The sequence below is a fragment of the Sinocyclocheilus anshuiensis genome, unplaced genomic scaffold (genome assembly GCF_001515605.1).
Source record: "Sinocyclocheilus anshuiensis isolate Anshui unplaced genomic scaffold, SAMN03320099.WGS_v1.1 scaffold477, whole genome shotgun sequence".
Classification (NCBI taxonomy): Eukaryota; Metazoa; Chordata; class Actinopteri; order Cypriniformes; family Cyprinidae; genus Sinocyclocheilus; species Sinocyclocheilus anshuiensis.
In genome coordinates, this window is record NW_015536549.1 from 882907 (window position 1) to 898109 (window position 15203).

The window sequence follows — 15203 nt, forward strand, 5'->3', positions numbered from 1 at the left end:
CGAATCAATATTCTTAATGTCAACATTCATGTATTTAGGTTAAAAGGCATTGCACCTTTATCTGCTGATGTCTCCGTGGGCACAGTGTCTGATTTCTCAGATTCTGTGACGATCTTCCAGTTCTTGCTAGTCTCAGGCCTATAAAGTAAATGTGCATCAAATGTTATGGGAGGTATACAAAAGACAAAAAAAAAACAAAAAAAACAACTGAGAATGGAGAGTAAATTAAAAATGATTGGCAAATGTCAAGGCTGACCTCTGAAGCGGAGGGGGTTTTATCCAAGGCTTTTCGGTGGCTGATGTGGGAGTTTTAATCTGGGGTTTAGTAGCTGGAGTGCTGTCTGGCTCTTTACTCAACTCAGCCTTGGTCTTCTGAATAAAGTCATTATATGACTGGGGAACCAGAGGAAGAGAAAGCCACAAACATTAACACATACAGCATATTGATAGCATTTTTTTTATAGCCAATTAAAATAATATAGCAAAATAACACAGCAAGACAAGCGGTTTCTTTAAGAGAAACAGTACAGAAACAGGTGATAAATATGAAAGGTGATGATGGCTGACCTCCAACTGTTTCAGCAGACTCGCCTCCTGAGCTTTCAGTCGCTCTTTTTGCCTCTTCTTTTGCTCTTTCTTTAGCTGGTACACCACTGATTTGCGCTTGCGTAGCTCATCCTTAAGGGCGCGAATACGGCTCTCAATATCACTCTGATCGGATGTAGTCTCTGAGGTAAGAGCACAAAAAATATCACTATTGTCAAATCATTGTCTTGGCTAAAAAAAACACTTAATATGGCATTAAACATTTTATAGTCTCTATAAAGATTAGAAGTGGAAAAGTAGAACATTTAAATATTAAAGATAGGTAATGCTTTAAACCTAAAAGAAGCACAGTTTCTTTTAGCACAGTCTCTCTTTTAGACAGATCATCTATATAAGACAGATAGACTCATCTGTGCTCTAATAACATGGTTTAATCCAGAGAAGTGCACACACAGAGATAAACAGAGCATTATATTTTGCTGGCACAGTGTTCCTCTTCTTGCGTTCACATATCCAATTTAGTAAAGATGTAAAGGATAAACTGGAGCAGGCTAAATTAACATACCTGGTATGTAGCACCTTCAGAACTATTACTATTATTAGAAAATTAAGCAAGTAAAAAAGACCAAGGATGACATGGATTAAGAAAGCCAAATGCTACATGAAACTATTCTAAATGTTGCAGTCTTCAAAGAAAACAGGTCTACATTACATTGATAGGACAAATCCAGATAATTTCCAAAGTCTGATGGGGGTAGCAAGGATCTTACCGGATGGAGTGGCTGAATGAGGGTCACTGGTGTGGGGCTCACTGGTCTTGGAGCTGGAGCGCACCTGCATCTTGCTGCTTCCGCTGGTGCCAGTGACAGTCCCAGGCCGGCTACTGTCTGAATGTCGAAGAGAGCTGAGGCTGGCTTTCTCTGGAGGAGACTGCAACACATACAGGAAGAGGGATCCAAGGTCAGGACATGTAAATCACACTCACCAAAGAGCGCTATAATCAACCCTGTTTAATGTAACAGCACATTAACAACTTTGGACTACTTGAAAGATGCAAACAATTTTGCATATCCCTATGCTCAATATCCAATCATTGCTCTAATGACATAAACATTAGATGCAGAAGCAAATAAATTTTTTTAACAAAACTCCATGTCTCTCTATGTATAGGTTCGGTTTTCACCTGTTTACTGTCTGTGACGTTAAACTCAGGTGAGTAGATCATATCAGAGGCAGGCCTGTTGCTCGGATGAGGAGAGTGGAGTTCAGAGACAGGTCGGTCTGAGGAAGGGCTGGCCAGCTGCTCTGGAACAGACAAATCAATGTGCACACTGGACACGGACAATGCTGGGGAGCCGTCATCTTCGCTGCCTGCTTCTGTGAGAACATGCATACAGATACACAAGATGTAACAGTTCAATTCATAATTGTTGCTTTGACGCTTTTTTGCACTGACTTAAAAAAAACAACAACTGAAAAGAGTAAACATGATAACAAACAGCAGAAAAGCTTTTGAGGGGCTAAAAGAGCACATTTATAAATCAATAAGCCACAAGAGGCTGTGCTGTACAGTAGTACTTGCATGATATCTTGTTTTTATACATGACTTAGCAATATCACAAGAGCAAGAGAGCTAAACGTAATATTAATTTTAAAATTACATTTTAGACACAATTTTAATTATTATTCCTTTTTTTGTGTGTCTATTTTGGCAACGAAACAAATCCATAGCAGAACTGTTGTGTTCCAAGCAACACATAGCAGTGTTTCATTATGAAATAAATCAGCTGCTATGAACAAATCGTTTGAATACATTATTCCACGACTCACTCATATAATTTGCCTCCACCCAGCCTACTGGCGGTTTTAGTTTGACATTCATATATATTTTATTTTTTCATCATATTTCTATATTAAAATTTTTATTTCAAAAACACTGATCTCAACAATATTTCTTCAGTTATAACTGTACCTATTCAGATGCAGCTTCTGTGCTGCCTCTGCAGTGCAAATATGAATTCTGTTGTTAGTGATTTCATTTGATTGGTAACAGCTCTATATAGTGTCTTGTTATTCTAATTGTATTATTTATTGACTAAATATTAGATATTTTTCAGGCAGTAAATGTGGATCTTTCAGATGAATTTTAAGAGTGCTGGTTTGGTACTTTCAATATCACTTCCTTTCACCTTGTCCTGTGGGACTCTCTTGTCCACCGCTGGTTTTACTGTGCTCACTTTCCCAGCTGCGTTGCTGCAGTGGTGTTCTGTTGCGTGGCTGCTGTTGTTTTTCCCAGGCTTCCAGAGCTTGTTTCTCCATGCGGCGCACTTCGGCCTCCTCCGCGTCCAACCGCTGCCTCCACTCAAGAAGTTCCTCCGCATGTTTGCGCCTCTGCATCAACTGCTGCTCCCTTTTAGTGAGAAACCTACAGGACAGAGAGCGAGAGAGACAAAAAGAGAGACAGAAAAGGGGAGAAACAAGATTGTGTAAAGCAAAGTGACAAGATCTGGAGACAGACCACCACAAAAGCAGGCAAAGCAGACGTCCAAATAATGCCACTCACTCACAAACCTTCTTCAAACACCAGATTAGTCTCTTTTGCAAAGGATGTGCACCCACACATCCTCACACACACACTCCAAAACAGGCAAGGCTCCACTTGGAGACCTGCATTCATTTTAATGGGGAAAACAGCCCTATTGTGTCTTTAACACCCTTTTCAGGGTAAAGCTCATGCATCTGATACAGCTCATGGGTGACACATGGAGACAACCACCTGACAAACTGAAACACGCAGGTCCACCCAGGGTTTGACAGTGTTACGCTTTTGTCTCTGTAAGTGCAATCCTGCAGTGGAATTATTTGATTGTATATTTGCTTTAGTCAGAAATATAAATAAATAAAGCTTTGCCAATACAAATGTATAGTTTTTACACATGATAAAGCACATTAAAGTGAAATCTGAATAATAAGAATTTCACATATTTTTTAGCAAGCTGTGCCAGGTAAAAACTTGTGCTTCACTGAAGGCAGGTCATCTTTTTTTTTTTTTTTAGAAAAAAGCCCTCCATGCATCATGACTTTGGTCTGAGGGATCAAACCCGCCTGGCTTTTTCATTGAGGTTTAAGATAATTAAAAACATGTTAGATAAAAACAGATGGCTTTATCTAAAAGCAATCGTCTTACCTTGTGAATACAGCGGCCATCTTCATCTAACCATAAATTCTATTATGTTGCCTCAGTCATATATACTCATTAGCTCATCGCGGGCTACACTTATTTAATCAGGGCCTGGAGTTAAGATTTACTGTGGCCATTGGGCAGATGAAGAAGTCCTAAACTAGCATTATTCAGAAGCATCCAATATATCAGTCTGCCCGGCCTGTCTGAAAAGAGATATTCCTCCCGGTCTCCACTCACCACGATACCAAGTTCAAGAACTGGCATTTATTTAACGAATTTAATGGAGACACTTTGTGTGTGGTGCATGGTTGAAGCTCACGAAAGTTGTTGAGGTTGTATTTAACCACAAATCAGAAAAAAATATATATTTAGCAAAAAGGCAATAAACCCTACATTTAAGATCATCAAGATGATTTGCATTGTGATTTTCATGACAATTAAGTTACGAAATAATTCAACCCCCCTTATTTCTGTAATGCAAACATTTTTTATATTTTTTATTTTATAGTATTGAGAATGTACTGACATTCAAAACTATATAATGAACATGATAATAAACAACTGAAAAAATATGTATATATTTCGTACCTCAATACGAAATGAGGTAAAAAATAATAATCTTGAAGCATTACAGGAACGAACATTTAGGAGGGCATACATTTTCTTAACTGTCATGAAGATAATGATGCAAAAGTTGATGGTCATAAAAACAGGCTTCAAATTTGCAAAATAGAGTTTTATTTTTTCCCTTTTGAATTTAATGTAAAATATAGACATGTTTTTGTTAGATTCACCATATATAAATTACATTTACATATTAATACAAGACAGATTAGCAATAAGGCAAAGGCTGGATTTGACAGGATCACACCACAGATACAAAAGAAATAAAACCCAGAAATCACTCATTTAACCCACCATGATTTAAACAAGTCAAATCTTTGGCTTTGAGATTGATGGTAATCATTTTCAAAACATTTGCCTGCATTTGATCAGCAAATCAAGGCTCAAAAACCAATCACAAAGGATTTTGATAAATAATTTAATCATTAGAAATAAAAAATAATCTTCCCCAGTCAGATAAATAACTATGCTTAATATTAAACTAGCTTTAGCCAAAGAATCAGCTTATTTCAGCATGGTGTAGTCAGTTCATTTTCATCCATTCATTCATCACTGAATTCCTCTTTCTGTTTTTATCCCCACTAAACATTCCCCCAGCCACCCAGCTGTGGCAGTGGATGAACAAAAGCATGCTCCATGGGAAATAGGTGCTGAGAGAGGGGAGGAGGGAGGGATGGGAAGAGAGAGGAGGATTGTGGGTAACTGTACCTGACCAACTTGCTGTAGATAAAGAGCTGGAATTTGGGGTTGAGTTTTGGGAGACAGACAGACAGAGAGGCCCAGTGATGAGCCGTAAAGACAGAGAAGAAATAATGGACAGGAGAACAGTGTCTAAGGAAGAAAGAGAGGAGAGGACAGTCAAAAATCAAGAAGAACAGAGTTGGAGAGAATGAAACCATAAAAGAGAAGAGAGAGAGAGAGAGAGAGAGAGAGAGACATAAGAAACACACAGATATGGAGACAGAAAAAAGAGATTGAGTGTAAATATGTTTCCTTACTTTTCTCTAACTACTGTGCAACAAACACATCAACCAGTTATTGACTTTTAGTGGTTAACTACATGCTGCAAATCCTTAACAAGCCACTACTGTGTTACAAACAAGTCAAAAAAAAAAAAAAACCTTTACGAGTAAGATGAAAGGCCTCTGTAATTACAAGCTTGCCTGGAAACATTTATCTGCTCCAAACAGCAGTCTGGAGAGTCTCACAAAATTATCAGAAACACCTGTCATATTTCAGTCTTACCAAAATTAAAACGTTAAAACATTAATTAAAGTAAAGTTAAATTCTAAGTAGCTTAAGTGAATAAAAAAAAATAAAAAAAAAAGTATAAAAAAATAATAAAAATCTAAACTTTTAAACAATTATTAACAAGTACATTTGTGACGAACACTTGTGAATATCCATAATGGTAGTATGAATTAATTTATGGTGATTTTGAATTTTTAAATAAAGTTTTATCTCCCTATATTTTGTGAGAAATACACAACCGTTTATGCTATAGATCTATGCCCCAGACTGGCAGTTTTTCTATGCAGGCATGTTTGAGTGACTAATTCTGCTAATTTTGCTGTGATAAAAGTAAATACATTAATTTATTAAATTAACTAAATAAAGGGAAGACGACAAAAATGCAAATAATAATTATATTTGCTTTTACAAAAAGAGCTGCCTAGACTGGATTACAAATCACTTTGAATGAGATGCAGGATAAAGTGTTTACACGGATGAGTACTGAATAAATACAGCTGGAAGTTATACAAAAGAGATCATCATGCTATTAGTGAGAGCTAGAAAGTGAGCAGAAGAGTGCGAACGGTGCTACAATCGCAACACAGCATGTGATTAGTTAAATCAGACAAGCGTGAAATCCCCTTCCCTCTGTGTACCAATTTTATTCTCAGGACAAAAATATTTGTGTCAGTGCTATGAAAAGTTTCTGAACAATGGGACGACCCTCACCAGTTGCCAAGATATGACTGTAAACAAGAACCTGTTGTCAAGGATTGAGTGGCTGAATATGGGAGAATGAGATCACACACAATGGACAAAGCATTTAGAAAAAATGTGGAGGTTATGAAATGCATTAGAGAAACCTCGTGACCTGCAGATTGTTTCAGAAATCTGGCTAGCAGAATGTACATCCTGTTTACTAATGGCATAAGGAAGCTGCTCTCTATTTTAGATGTGAAAGATTCCTCCATTCATTAAGGGAGAGGGGTGTTTTCCTACAGAGAGCACGCTTATGTTCAAACCAAACACTGTGCACACAGAAATAAACAAACACTTTAAAATGTCACATAGTCAGCAAGCTGTAGACGAACCTCGAAGAAATGAATACATGTTATTAGTAGCATTAGCCAGTCATAAATAAGAAATCACCAGAGTACAAAAAAAAAACATTCATTGTGTGTTTGGCCTTCTTGAAAGAGGTTTGCACTAGATAACGTATGCATAAGGTTCATTCAAGTTTGGTTAATATAATCAAATGCACAAAAAGATTTTCTGCATTATTTGAAAGGACAGAAGAGGGAAAAGAAGGATGGATAGAAAAGAAACATGCGTGAGGGTTTATTTACTTTTCGTCCATGTGAGAGCGCATCTTTTTCAGTTTCTGCATGATGCTGCTGGTTTCACTGCCCGACACAGAAATGGGGGAGGGGCTACGGGTCTCTGCGTCTGTCACAATCACACTGGGCGAAGCCGACTCCTCCGCCACACCTAATATGGGTGACTCCTGCAGATGTTTCATAAAAACAAAAGTGTGATATGTTCAATAAACTACATATAGTACTTAAAAAACAAAATAAAAATCTTTTATTTAGGAAAATTTAAAAACACAATCAGAGGACTGACCAGCTTTGTGTCAGCACTCTTGAGCCTCTCTTTGAGTTTGAGTGTTGTGTGTCGCATTCTTTCGATCTCCTCCTGCTGTTTGAGGAGCAGCTGTCTCTCTCTCCTCGCTGCTTTATTGGCCTCCTGCAGTCGTTTGATCTCCGCCTGGGGATAAACAACCCAGCAACATTTTAGCTGTTATTTCTGTTCTGTAAACATGACAACATTTAAGCAATTCAATAATGACTATTTAATTTATTATACATTCATTTGCAAGTGTAGCTCAGACATCATCTCATAAATTCACATATGATTGTCACCTGTTCCTGTTGTAGCTTCAGTATCAGGCCTCTCTGTTTCTTACGAAGGGGTGGCATCTTATCATCCTCTCCTTTATCTCTGAGACGCCTGGTGGAGAAGTGTATGCATGTATGCATATTAATATTTTCCCCCCACCTGTTCAACCTTGATTACATGAACAGTCATTCATTTCAGAGGCAGTGAATGCTATTAGATTTTAGTGACAGTTTAAACAAATCTTTTTTTTTTCTTTTGAAAAATGTGAATTTTTGAATAATACTAATTTAAACCAGAGCAATTAAGAATGCAAATATGATCCATTTTGATTTCATGTTGTTTTTAACATCTCTTTTTCCTGATAATCATAATGAATGTTTGTCCTGCCTCTTCTGGTGTTCCAGCCAGGCCAGTTCAGCCTTGGTCTTCTCACGGAGGGCCTTTTGACGCAGACGCAGCAGAGAACTCTGATGTTGAGCGCGAACTTCCTCCTCCTTCATGTACTGACGCACTAAGTCCATGGTGAACTTAGAGAAGCTGTCCTGGCCACTTGAGAAGGGCATGTTGCCATCCTGCTGTGTATAACGTGATATGGCGCAGTGGAAAAACAAGAGCTGAGTCACTTATCAATCCCATACAAAGAGCTTTTTATCAACACATCAGGAAAACAACAAACAAACTCCAACTATGACAAACAAATAGAACGAAACAACAGGCTTTCTTCAACCCGGCTGGGTCAGAGTTATGCTGCATGAGGAGAGCTGACAGGACGTCACCTTTAAGCTCGCTCTGGGGCTGGATCTGTCATGGCTGTGGTCGTCGTCAGACTCGGGACGAGGACTGGGCTTCCTGTCCAGCGATTCGCGACGGTGGGCCTCGGATGGTAAAAGAGAGCGGAACGATCTTTCCTCAATGTCATCCTCTGTCATAGAGTCATCAAACTTCACAGAGTACTCTGTGGCGATGGAGGCACTGTCAGCTGATTAAAGGAATAGACAGGAAGTAGTCAAAACTAACTACATTTCTCAAGACAGACTATTTAAGTTGCTTGTCCACAAAAATGTGAGCTTTACCTTTCTCTTCAAGCGGGCTGCGCACACTGTCTGAGCAAAGGGAGTCATCGGCAGCGGTGTGAGCCTGGTCCTCCACTGAACTACTGCTCCTGTCTTTTCCTGCTGTCTTCCTCTGCTTTTGATCAGAACGAGGTGGACTTAGCTGGGTACTACTGCTGCCACCACCACTTAAAAACAGAGAGACAGAAATTAGCATTTTACTGACTGTACATTCTATAAAACCATTCATCAGCTCAAATGTGTACACTGTGTTACCTGATGGTGGGTCTCCTGGAAAGGAAGGACTCTGAGAGGCTGTCTGGTGGCGTCTCGACCTCTGATGGACTCTTATGTCTCTCAGGAGACAGCTCACTCTTCCAGCTACTGGAGAAGATAAAAAACAGCATCAGTACTGATGTATAGATCGCAATCACTAATATGACAAAAAATCTTTCTATGAAAAAATCTTTCACTTTAGAAAATGCAAAGTGAAAGCATGGTTAAAAGGATAGTTCACCCAAAAATGAAAATACCATAATGATTTACTCATCTCCATGTTGTTCCAAATCCCCTGCCGTGGCTATCATTTCTCATCTGCACTTTTGCATATTCAAACTTTCACATAAGATCCAAGGTTTGGAACGAAATGAAATAATGACAGATTTTCATTTCCCAATGAATTATTCCTTTAATGCAGAACATTATCTGGCTTCTATGCCCAAGTGAAGCTGGCCATGTCTGAGGTGAGAGAGTTACCTGTCCGTGTGGGGGAGTGGCTGCTGCTGTGTCAAACCGTGGGTGTGCTGTTTCTGTTGATCATACAGGGTCGTAATGGAGGGGCCAGGAACACTTAGCGCTCCTGCAATCTGTGAATGAGCCAGCTCAGTCATCTATAGAGAGAGAAAGAGAGAGACAGTTAAATACACCTTTAATCCTTCAAGCTCACTTTAAAGAAAGAGCTGCAGTGCCTTGAGGGAGGATACTTTACACTCTGAGAAGATAAGCATGTAATCTTGTTTCTAAACATTTGTGCTTGTTGTAGGGGTTTTTCTAGCATCCAATTAAATACCCAAGAGTTTGTGTATAAGATATTAAGTAGGCATTTCTTCATTCATTTTAATTGAGCGAGTCAAGATTCAATTACAAAAATGAGTCCAAATACTGTAAAAAGACTCTACATACAAGACATAATAATGTCAACTGTGATCCACCAATAGAAATAAATTAATGGAATTTCTATCCAGTATTATTTATATACTATTAGAGCATTTATTAATATTTTGAATTAGCTTTTAGCTTTTATTTAAAAGCCTCAGATGACATTATAATTTTTGTTATTTTTTTGTTTTATGTGCCTGTTTTTTTTATGTATTTAATTTATTTATTTTACTGTTTAGGTTTTAGCTCTGCTTTTAGTTCCAGTTCATTTAACATTTCTAATTGTAAAAAAGTATTTCATATTATTCTTGTATTTTATTTTGGCTTTATTTCAATTAACAAAATAGTTTTAAATAGGTTTAGTTTATTTAAGAATAACCCTTCTATCTTTTCTGTCCTGCTTATGCTTCTTAAAAATCATAATTATTGGTAATCATATTTAGAAATAAAATTAGATTTTCAGTGACTCAATCCAGAATTATTTGGGGGAAACAAGCTCACCTGTTTAATGTGTCGTGCTGTTTCAGCTGTGTGGTGTGCAGCCTCAGTCTGCTGGTTTATCATCTTGTTTGTGGCCTCATGCAAACCTCCTAATGCCTGCTGTTGAGACTGGAGCAAACTCTCTTGCAGCTCTGCATGGGTCTTGAATCCAACACAAGCATCCGTTTATTAAAAATATGCAAATCATTTAACTAAAGCTGCCATTTTTAACTTGGTCTGAATCAGAATTTGATTTCATTGTCCTTTCATTATAGTTCAGGGGTGGCCAACGTCGGTCCTGGAGAGTTTTTCTCCAACCCACATGCCTTGTAGCTTTCTCTGCATGAAACTCTGCAGGACTGTAGCTCTCCAGGACCAAAGTTGGCCAGCCCTATTGTAGATCTATTTATACATGTAAACTTGTGCAGTACTGTTTAAATAAAACATACCAGAAAGCACCTAATGACGTTATCATACAAAAAACGTTTAAACTAAAAAATAAACTATTAACAAAGTGGTGCAGGTCTGAATCAGAATTTGATTTCATTGTCCTTTCATTACGTCGGTTCATTACGTCGGCCAACGTCGGTCCTGGAGAGTTTTTCTCCAACCCACATGCCTTGTAGCTTTCTCTGCATGAAACTCTGCAGGACTGTAGCTCTCCAGGACCAAAGTTGGCCAGCCCTATTGTAGATCTATTTATACATGTAAACTTGTGCAGTACTGTTTAAATAAAACATACCAGAAAGCACCTAATGACGTTATCATACAAAAAACTTTTAAACTAAAAAATAAACTATTAACAAAGTGGTGCAAATACCCGTGCAGCTTTCTGTCTGCTTTCTTCCAGTTGCCGTTGTGTTTCGAGGGCTTCTTGCTCTGCCTTCATCCTTAGTAAATACAGTTCACGCTCATGCCTCTGTTGCTGGGACTGCAAGAGACAAAGGTTAAAGTTCACCCTCAAATACATGACCACAGCAGGTAAGATAATTGCTTTAGCAGGTGCATAACTTCACCTTGAGAATCTGAGCGAGCGAGACTGTTTCCTGCTGAGCGAGAGACATGCCTCTCACTCGCTCCACATCACTGAGCTGTCGCACTGACTCCTCCACTGCGTCCAGGTAACTGAGCTCAGCAGACAGACGCTGCTGGAGGACCCCAGGAGCAAACTGGAGCTCAGTTGAGCCTGGGGACACACAGAAAAGTAAGTAAACTAATTCCATCCCTGAACTGAAATTCTTTATTTTTATAGAAGACTTCTTTAGAATTTCAGTTACTTACAAGTTAGACAAAAATCTAGACAAAGCAGGTTTACCTGCAGTCCTGTGCTCTGTTCTTCCTGGGCTTTGAGTATGAGGTGAGGGGTTGGATTTAGCCCTAGCAGCTGAAGAGGAGGATGAGGAGGAACTGGGCAGAGCTGTGCGAGGGGAGCCCGATCCTTGGGTGGACCCTCTGATTGAGATATTGTCACCTGGAAACAACCGGGAAGAACCAGAACTGGCTGGAGAACCAGCGGCAGGAGTTGTACGAGGGCTTGGGGGAGATTTCTTTCCCTCAGAGCCAAAATAACTAATGAAAGAAAACAGAGAGATAAAAATAATTAATAACAACAACAACAAAAAAATAATAATGAAAATAATAACAATAAGAAAAAAACATTTTAATAATTATATTTCTTTGTTTTTGTATTGTTGCATTGTTATTCTTATATTTTTGTTTCAATAAACAAACCAACTTCACAGAGATTACTTAAAACAAGACTTTTTAATTAAAAATTAATCCAAAAGGTAAACAAATGGTACAAGCTTACAGGTTTAGGTGAATTGTGCACACCACTATACTGTGACCACCAAAACCTCCAATAGTCCAGTATCTCTTTACAATAAGGTCTTTGTGCTACTGTAGCTGGACATTATGTCAGAGAAGTGCACTGGTGATCAAAGAATCCCTTAAATTTATGTTAAACTCACTGCTGCCGGATAAACAAATCCAGAGACCACATCTCTGGAAGATACAGCTCTCTAAACGCTGAAAACACAGTTAGGCATGAGGGGAATCTGACTCACAGGCTTCAACAAATGCCACAGGGAGGTTCGAATGTCACACTAGGGGGAAATATCTCATTGGCAATGAGCCTGACCTGCAGCATGGCTAACCTACTGAACAAAAGAGCCAGTGTGTATGTGCACATTGCCTCCCGCCTCGCTTTCTGAAGGGATACAGCAGGCGGAACACTTGTACCCTCCACCTGACATATAGCAGAACTAATATTGACACTGGCTCCTCTGGGTTCTAATAATTATGATAAACAGGAACAGCATGGATATCGCATTTAAAGATATTTCTGGTCTATGCTCAAAATGTCAGAGTTCATGTCCGGTGACTTGCAGACTAGCAGAATGGCAATGAAAGATGACTGCACTAGTAAATCAAAATCAAAACTTTCCTCTTTTTAAAACTCCAACTACGCCAACATTAAAAATGGCATGAAGTTGTGCAGATGCTTTTATTCATCCTACAATGGCTTTAATGTGTACATTTTATCGGTGTGAGCTAATGTGTTTACCAGGCCGTACCTATGGATGGAGTGGACTGAGGCACCCCCGAGTGTACTGTCTGTGTCCAAGCTCCTGTGAGAGCTGTGACTGGATGCTTTCTCTGAGCCACTCTTCTTAAAACTCTCAGCAGGGAGATCAGAGACTGCAGAGGACGTGTTTCTTTGTCCTTCCAGCAGGCTCCTTTCTGAAGCTGTAGGAATGTACACAGAGATAACATTAGGAATGATACAAAAATGTCAGGGTTCAAAACCAGCATCAGTGATATTTAGTCAGTATTGCTGATATTACAAAAATACTGATTTTTAAGTACCAGTACATCTGATATATCCCTATAGGAATGCACACAGAGCACAGAAACAGATTTTACACTGTATATCTATATATCTGACCTCTCTTGCTGCTTGAGCTGGCTGAGTGTGGAGAGGAGAGAGGTGTGAGAGCTGGTGAATGTTGAGATTTCTCCCCAGCTCTGTTACTGTATGCAAATCTGCCACTTAGTACCTCGTCTGGAGGACTGAACCGACAGTGGCCATTACTGTGGAGAGAAGGCATCAGAGTTTACATTAATCTTATAATGTGGTATATTGTCCACATCTGTGTATTTGATTCTACATGGAGCACATGAAATGGGAGGGGTGGTATGATGATGGAGTAACACTGCCCTCTTCAGGCTGATTACTATAAATTTTGTGTTAAAGGGGTCATATGATGCAATTTTGTACTTTTCCTTTTCTTTAGTGTGTTATGTAGCTATTTGTGCATGTATAAGATCTGCAGAGTTACAAAGCTCAAAGTCTCCCACAAAAGGATTTATTCTATCTAAAAGAGAAGGCTGATCCAGACCGGGCTAACACGCCTTATTCAAACACACCCCCACATCTCTATGTCACGATGTGGAAATATTTGCGTAATGCCGCCCAAATGTTCATGCAAAGAAAGAAGGCGTGGTTTCAGTAACTGCAGTTAGTGTTGATGCAAAGACTATTTCTAAAAAAAAAATGGGTCAATTCCAACTTTGCTATGACAACCTGGTGCTTATTCTGAATCAGCTACTGTAAGTATGTTTTCTTAATAGTTTAAGTATTTGCTATTGACTGTTCAAATGCGGAGTTTTGCGCCGTGTAGAGTATCGCGTCGTGTGTGTGTAGCGTGCGTGAGAGAGAGACAGGGTCACATCACAGTGAAGTCAGCCTTCTTAATCGTGGCTTGTGTACTGCAAATACACACGAGCATCATCACTGTGTCGGTCACGCGATTCTGTTCCACTTTCGGGCTTGAACTGATGGTAAAACTAAGCACATTATGTACTACTCTTTACATTTATGTTGAAAGCTGAAGCTCACGATTATGGAAAGGGCCGTTACATTTCCGACGCGTGCTTGTGGTGTTCGGCCAATCACAATGCACTGGGTCAGCTGGCCAATCAGAGCAGACTGCGCTTGTCGGAAGGAGGGGCTTTGTAGAAAATGACGCGTTTGAGAGAGGCAGGGCATAGAGTAACTACAATAATGTACAGTATTTGAAAAATAATGTGTTTTTTGAACAATAAAGCATGTCAACATATTCTGTTACACCAAATACGCAAAATAATGATCTTTAAAATAGCATCATATGACCCCTTTAACTTCACCCTGTTCTCCATTTATAAAAATATTTTAAATATACAAGGTATATCTATTGAGCATTAAAAACTATTTCGCTTTACCTGAGCCCATTGAAACTTCTCTTGGATGCCGATTGGCTACTGGCACGTGAGGAAACAAAGTCTTCCTCATAGACCATTCCATCCAATGAGCTGGCGCCAGACAGAATAGTGTGGAGAGCTGGAGAACTCTTTCCGCCCCTCTCGTCAAACGCTACAAAAACAAATATGTTCAATGAAAATCTAAACTTCTGTTCAAAAGTTTGGGGTCAGTAAAATTTGTTTTTTGAAAGAAAATTATATTTTTAAATATTAAGTTAATCAACGTGGCAGTAGAGATATGTATAATGTTACAAAAGTTTTCTATTTCAAATAAATGCAGTTCATTTGAAAAAAAATAAAAATCCCACAACAATATTAAGAAGCACTGATAATAATATATGTTCAACACTGATAATGAAAATTTATTCTTGTGAATCAAAACAGCATGTTATAATTATTTCTGAAGGATCATTTAAAACTGAAGACTGGAGTAATGGTAGCTGAAAATTCAGCTTTGCCATCACAAAAATAATTATATTTTTATATATATTAAAAAAGAATGCAGTAATAATTTGCAATAATATTCCTCAATATTACTTGTATTTTCATTAAATAAATGCAGCCTTTGTGAGCATAAGAGACTTACTGACCCCAAACTTTTAAAGGCAGTGTACATCTTTTTTATATTATATACATAAAGTGATAGTCTTGAACACATCAGTTAGAATGAGCGGAATATTATAAACACATCTAAGAGGTTTACAAAAAAAAATTATATATATATA

General features: G+C 38.5%; 1 protein-coding gene across 6 annotated transcripts in view; it reads right to left on the bottom strand.

The window, feature by feature from the left end:
- LOC107699356 (centrosome-associated protein 350) overlaps window positions 1–15203 on the bottom strand; it is a 38333-nt gene that overhangs the window by 4474 nt on the left and 18656 nt on the right. For 2 of the 6 annotated variants that reach the window (XM_016500603.1, XM_016500599.1), the window contains exons 14-35: window positions 14440–14590; window positions 13124–13269; window positions 12753–12924; window positions 11492–11745; window positions 11193–11362; window positions 10997–11107; window positions 10198–10338; window positions 9295–9428; window positions 8815–8922; window positions 8560–8726; window positions 8263–8465; window positions 7874–8061; window positions 7510–7597; window positions 7211–7354; window positions 6934–7091; window positions 5063–5185; window positions 2736–2971; window positions 1730–1923; window positions 1317–1476; window positions 568–728; window positions 257–393; window positions 56–138 (exon numbers count right to left, since the gene is read on the bottom strand). In XM_016500603.1, the coding sequence (XP_016356089.1) occupies window positions 56–138; window positions 257–393; window positions 568–728; window positions 1317–1476; window positions 1730–1923; window positions 2736–2971; window positions 5063–5185; window positions 6934–7091; window positions 7211–7354; window positions 7510–7597; window positions 7874–8061; window positions 8263–8465; window positions 8560–8726; window positions 8815–8922; window positions 9295–9428; window positions 10198–10338; window positions 10997–11107; window positions 11193–11362; window positions 11492–11745; window positions 12753–12924; window positions 13124–13269; window positions 14440–14590 (3429 nt within the window). The remainder of the gene's footprint in view (window positions 1–55; window positions 139–256; window positions 394–567; window positions 729–1316; window positions 1477–1729; window positions 1924–2735; window positions 2972–5062; window positions 5186–6933; window positions 7092–7210; window positions 7355–7509; window positions 7598–7873; window positions 8062–8262; window positions 8466–8559; window positions 8727–8814; window positions 8923–9294; window positions 9429–10197; window positions 10339–10996; window positions 11108–11192; window positions 11363–11491; window positions 11746–12752; window positions 12925–13123; window positions 13270–14439; window positions 14591–15203) is intronic. The other 4 variants (XM_016500618.1, XM_016500612.1, XM_016500630.1 and 1 more) reach the window with 4 other exon arrangements.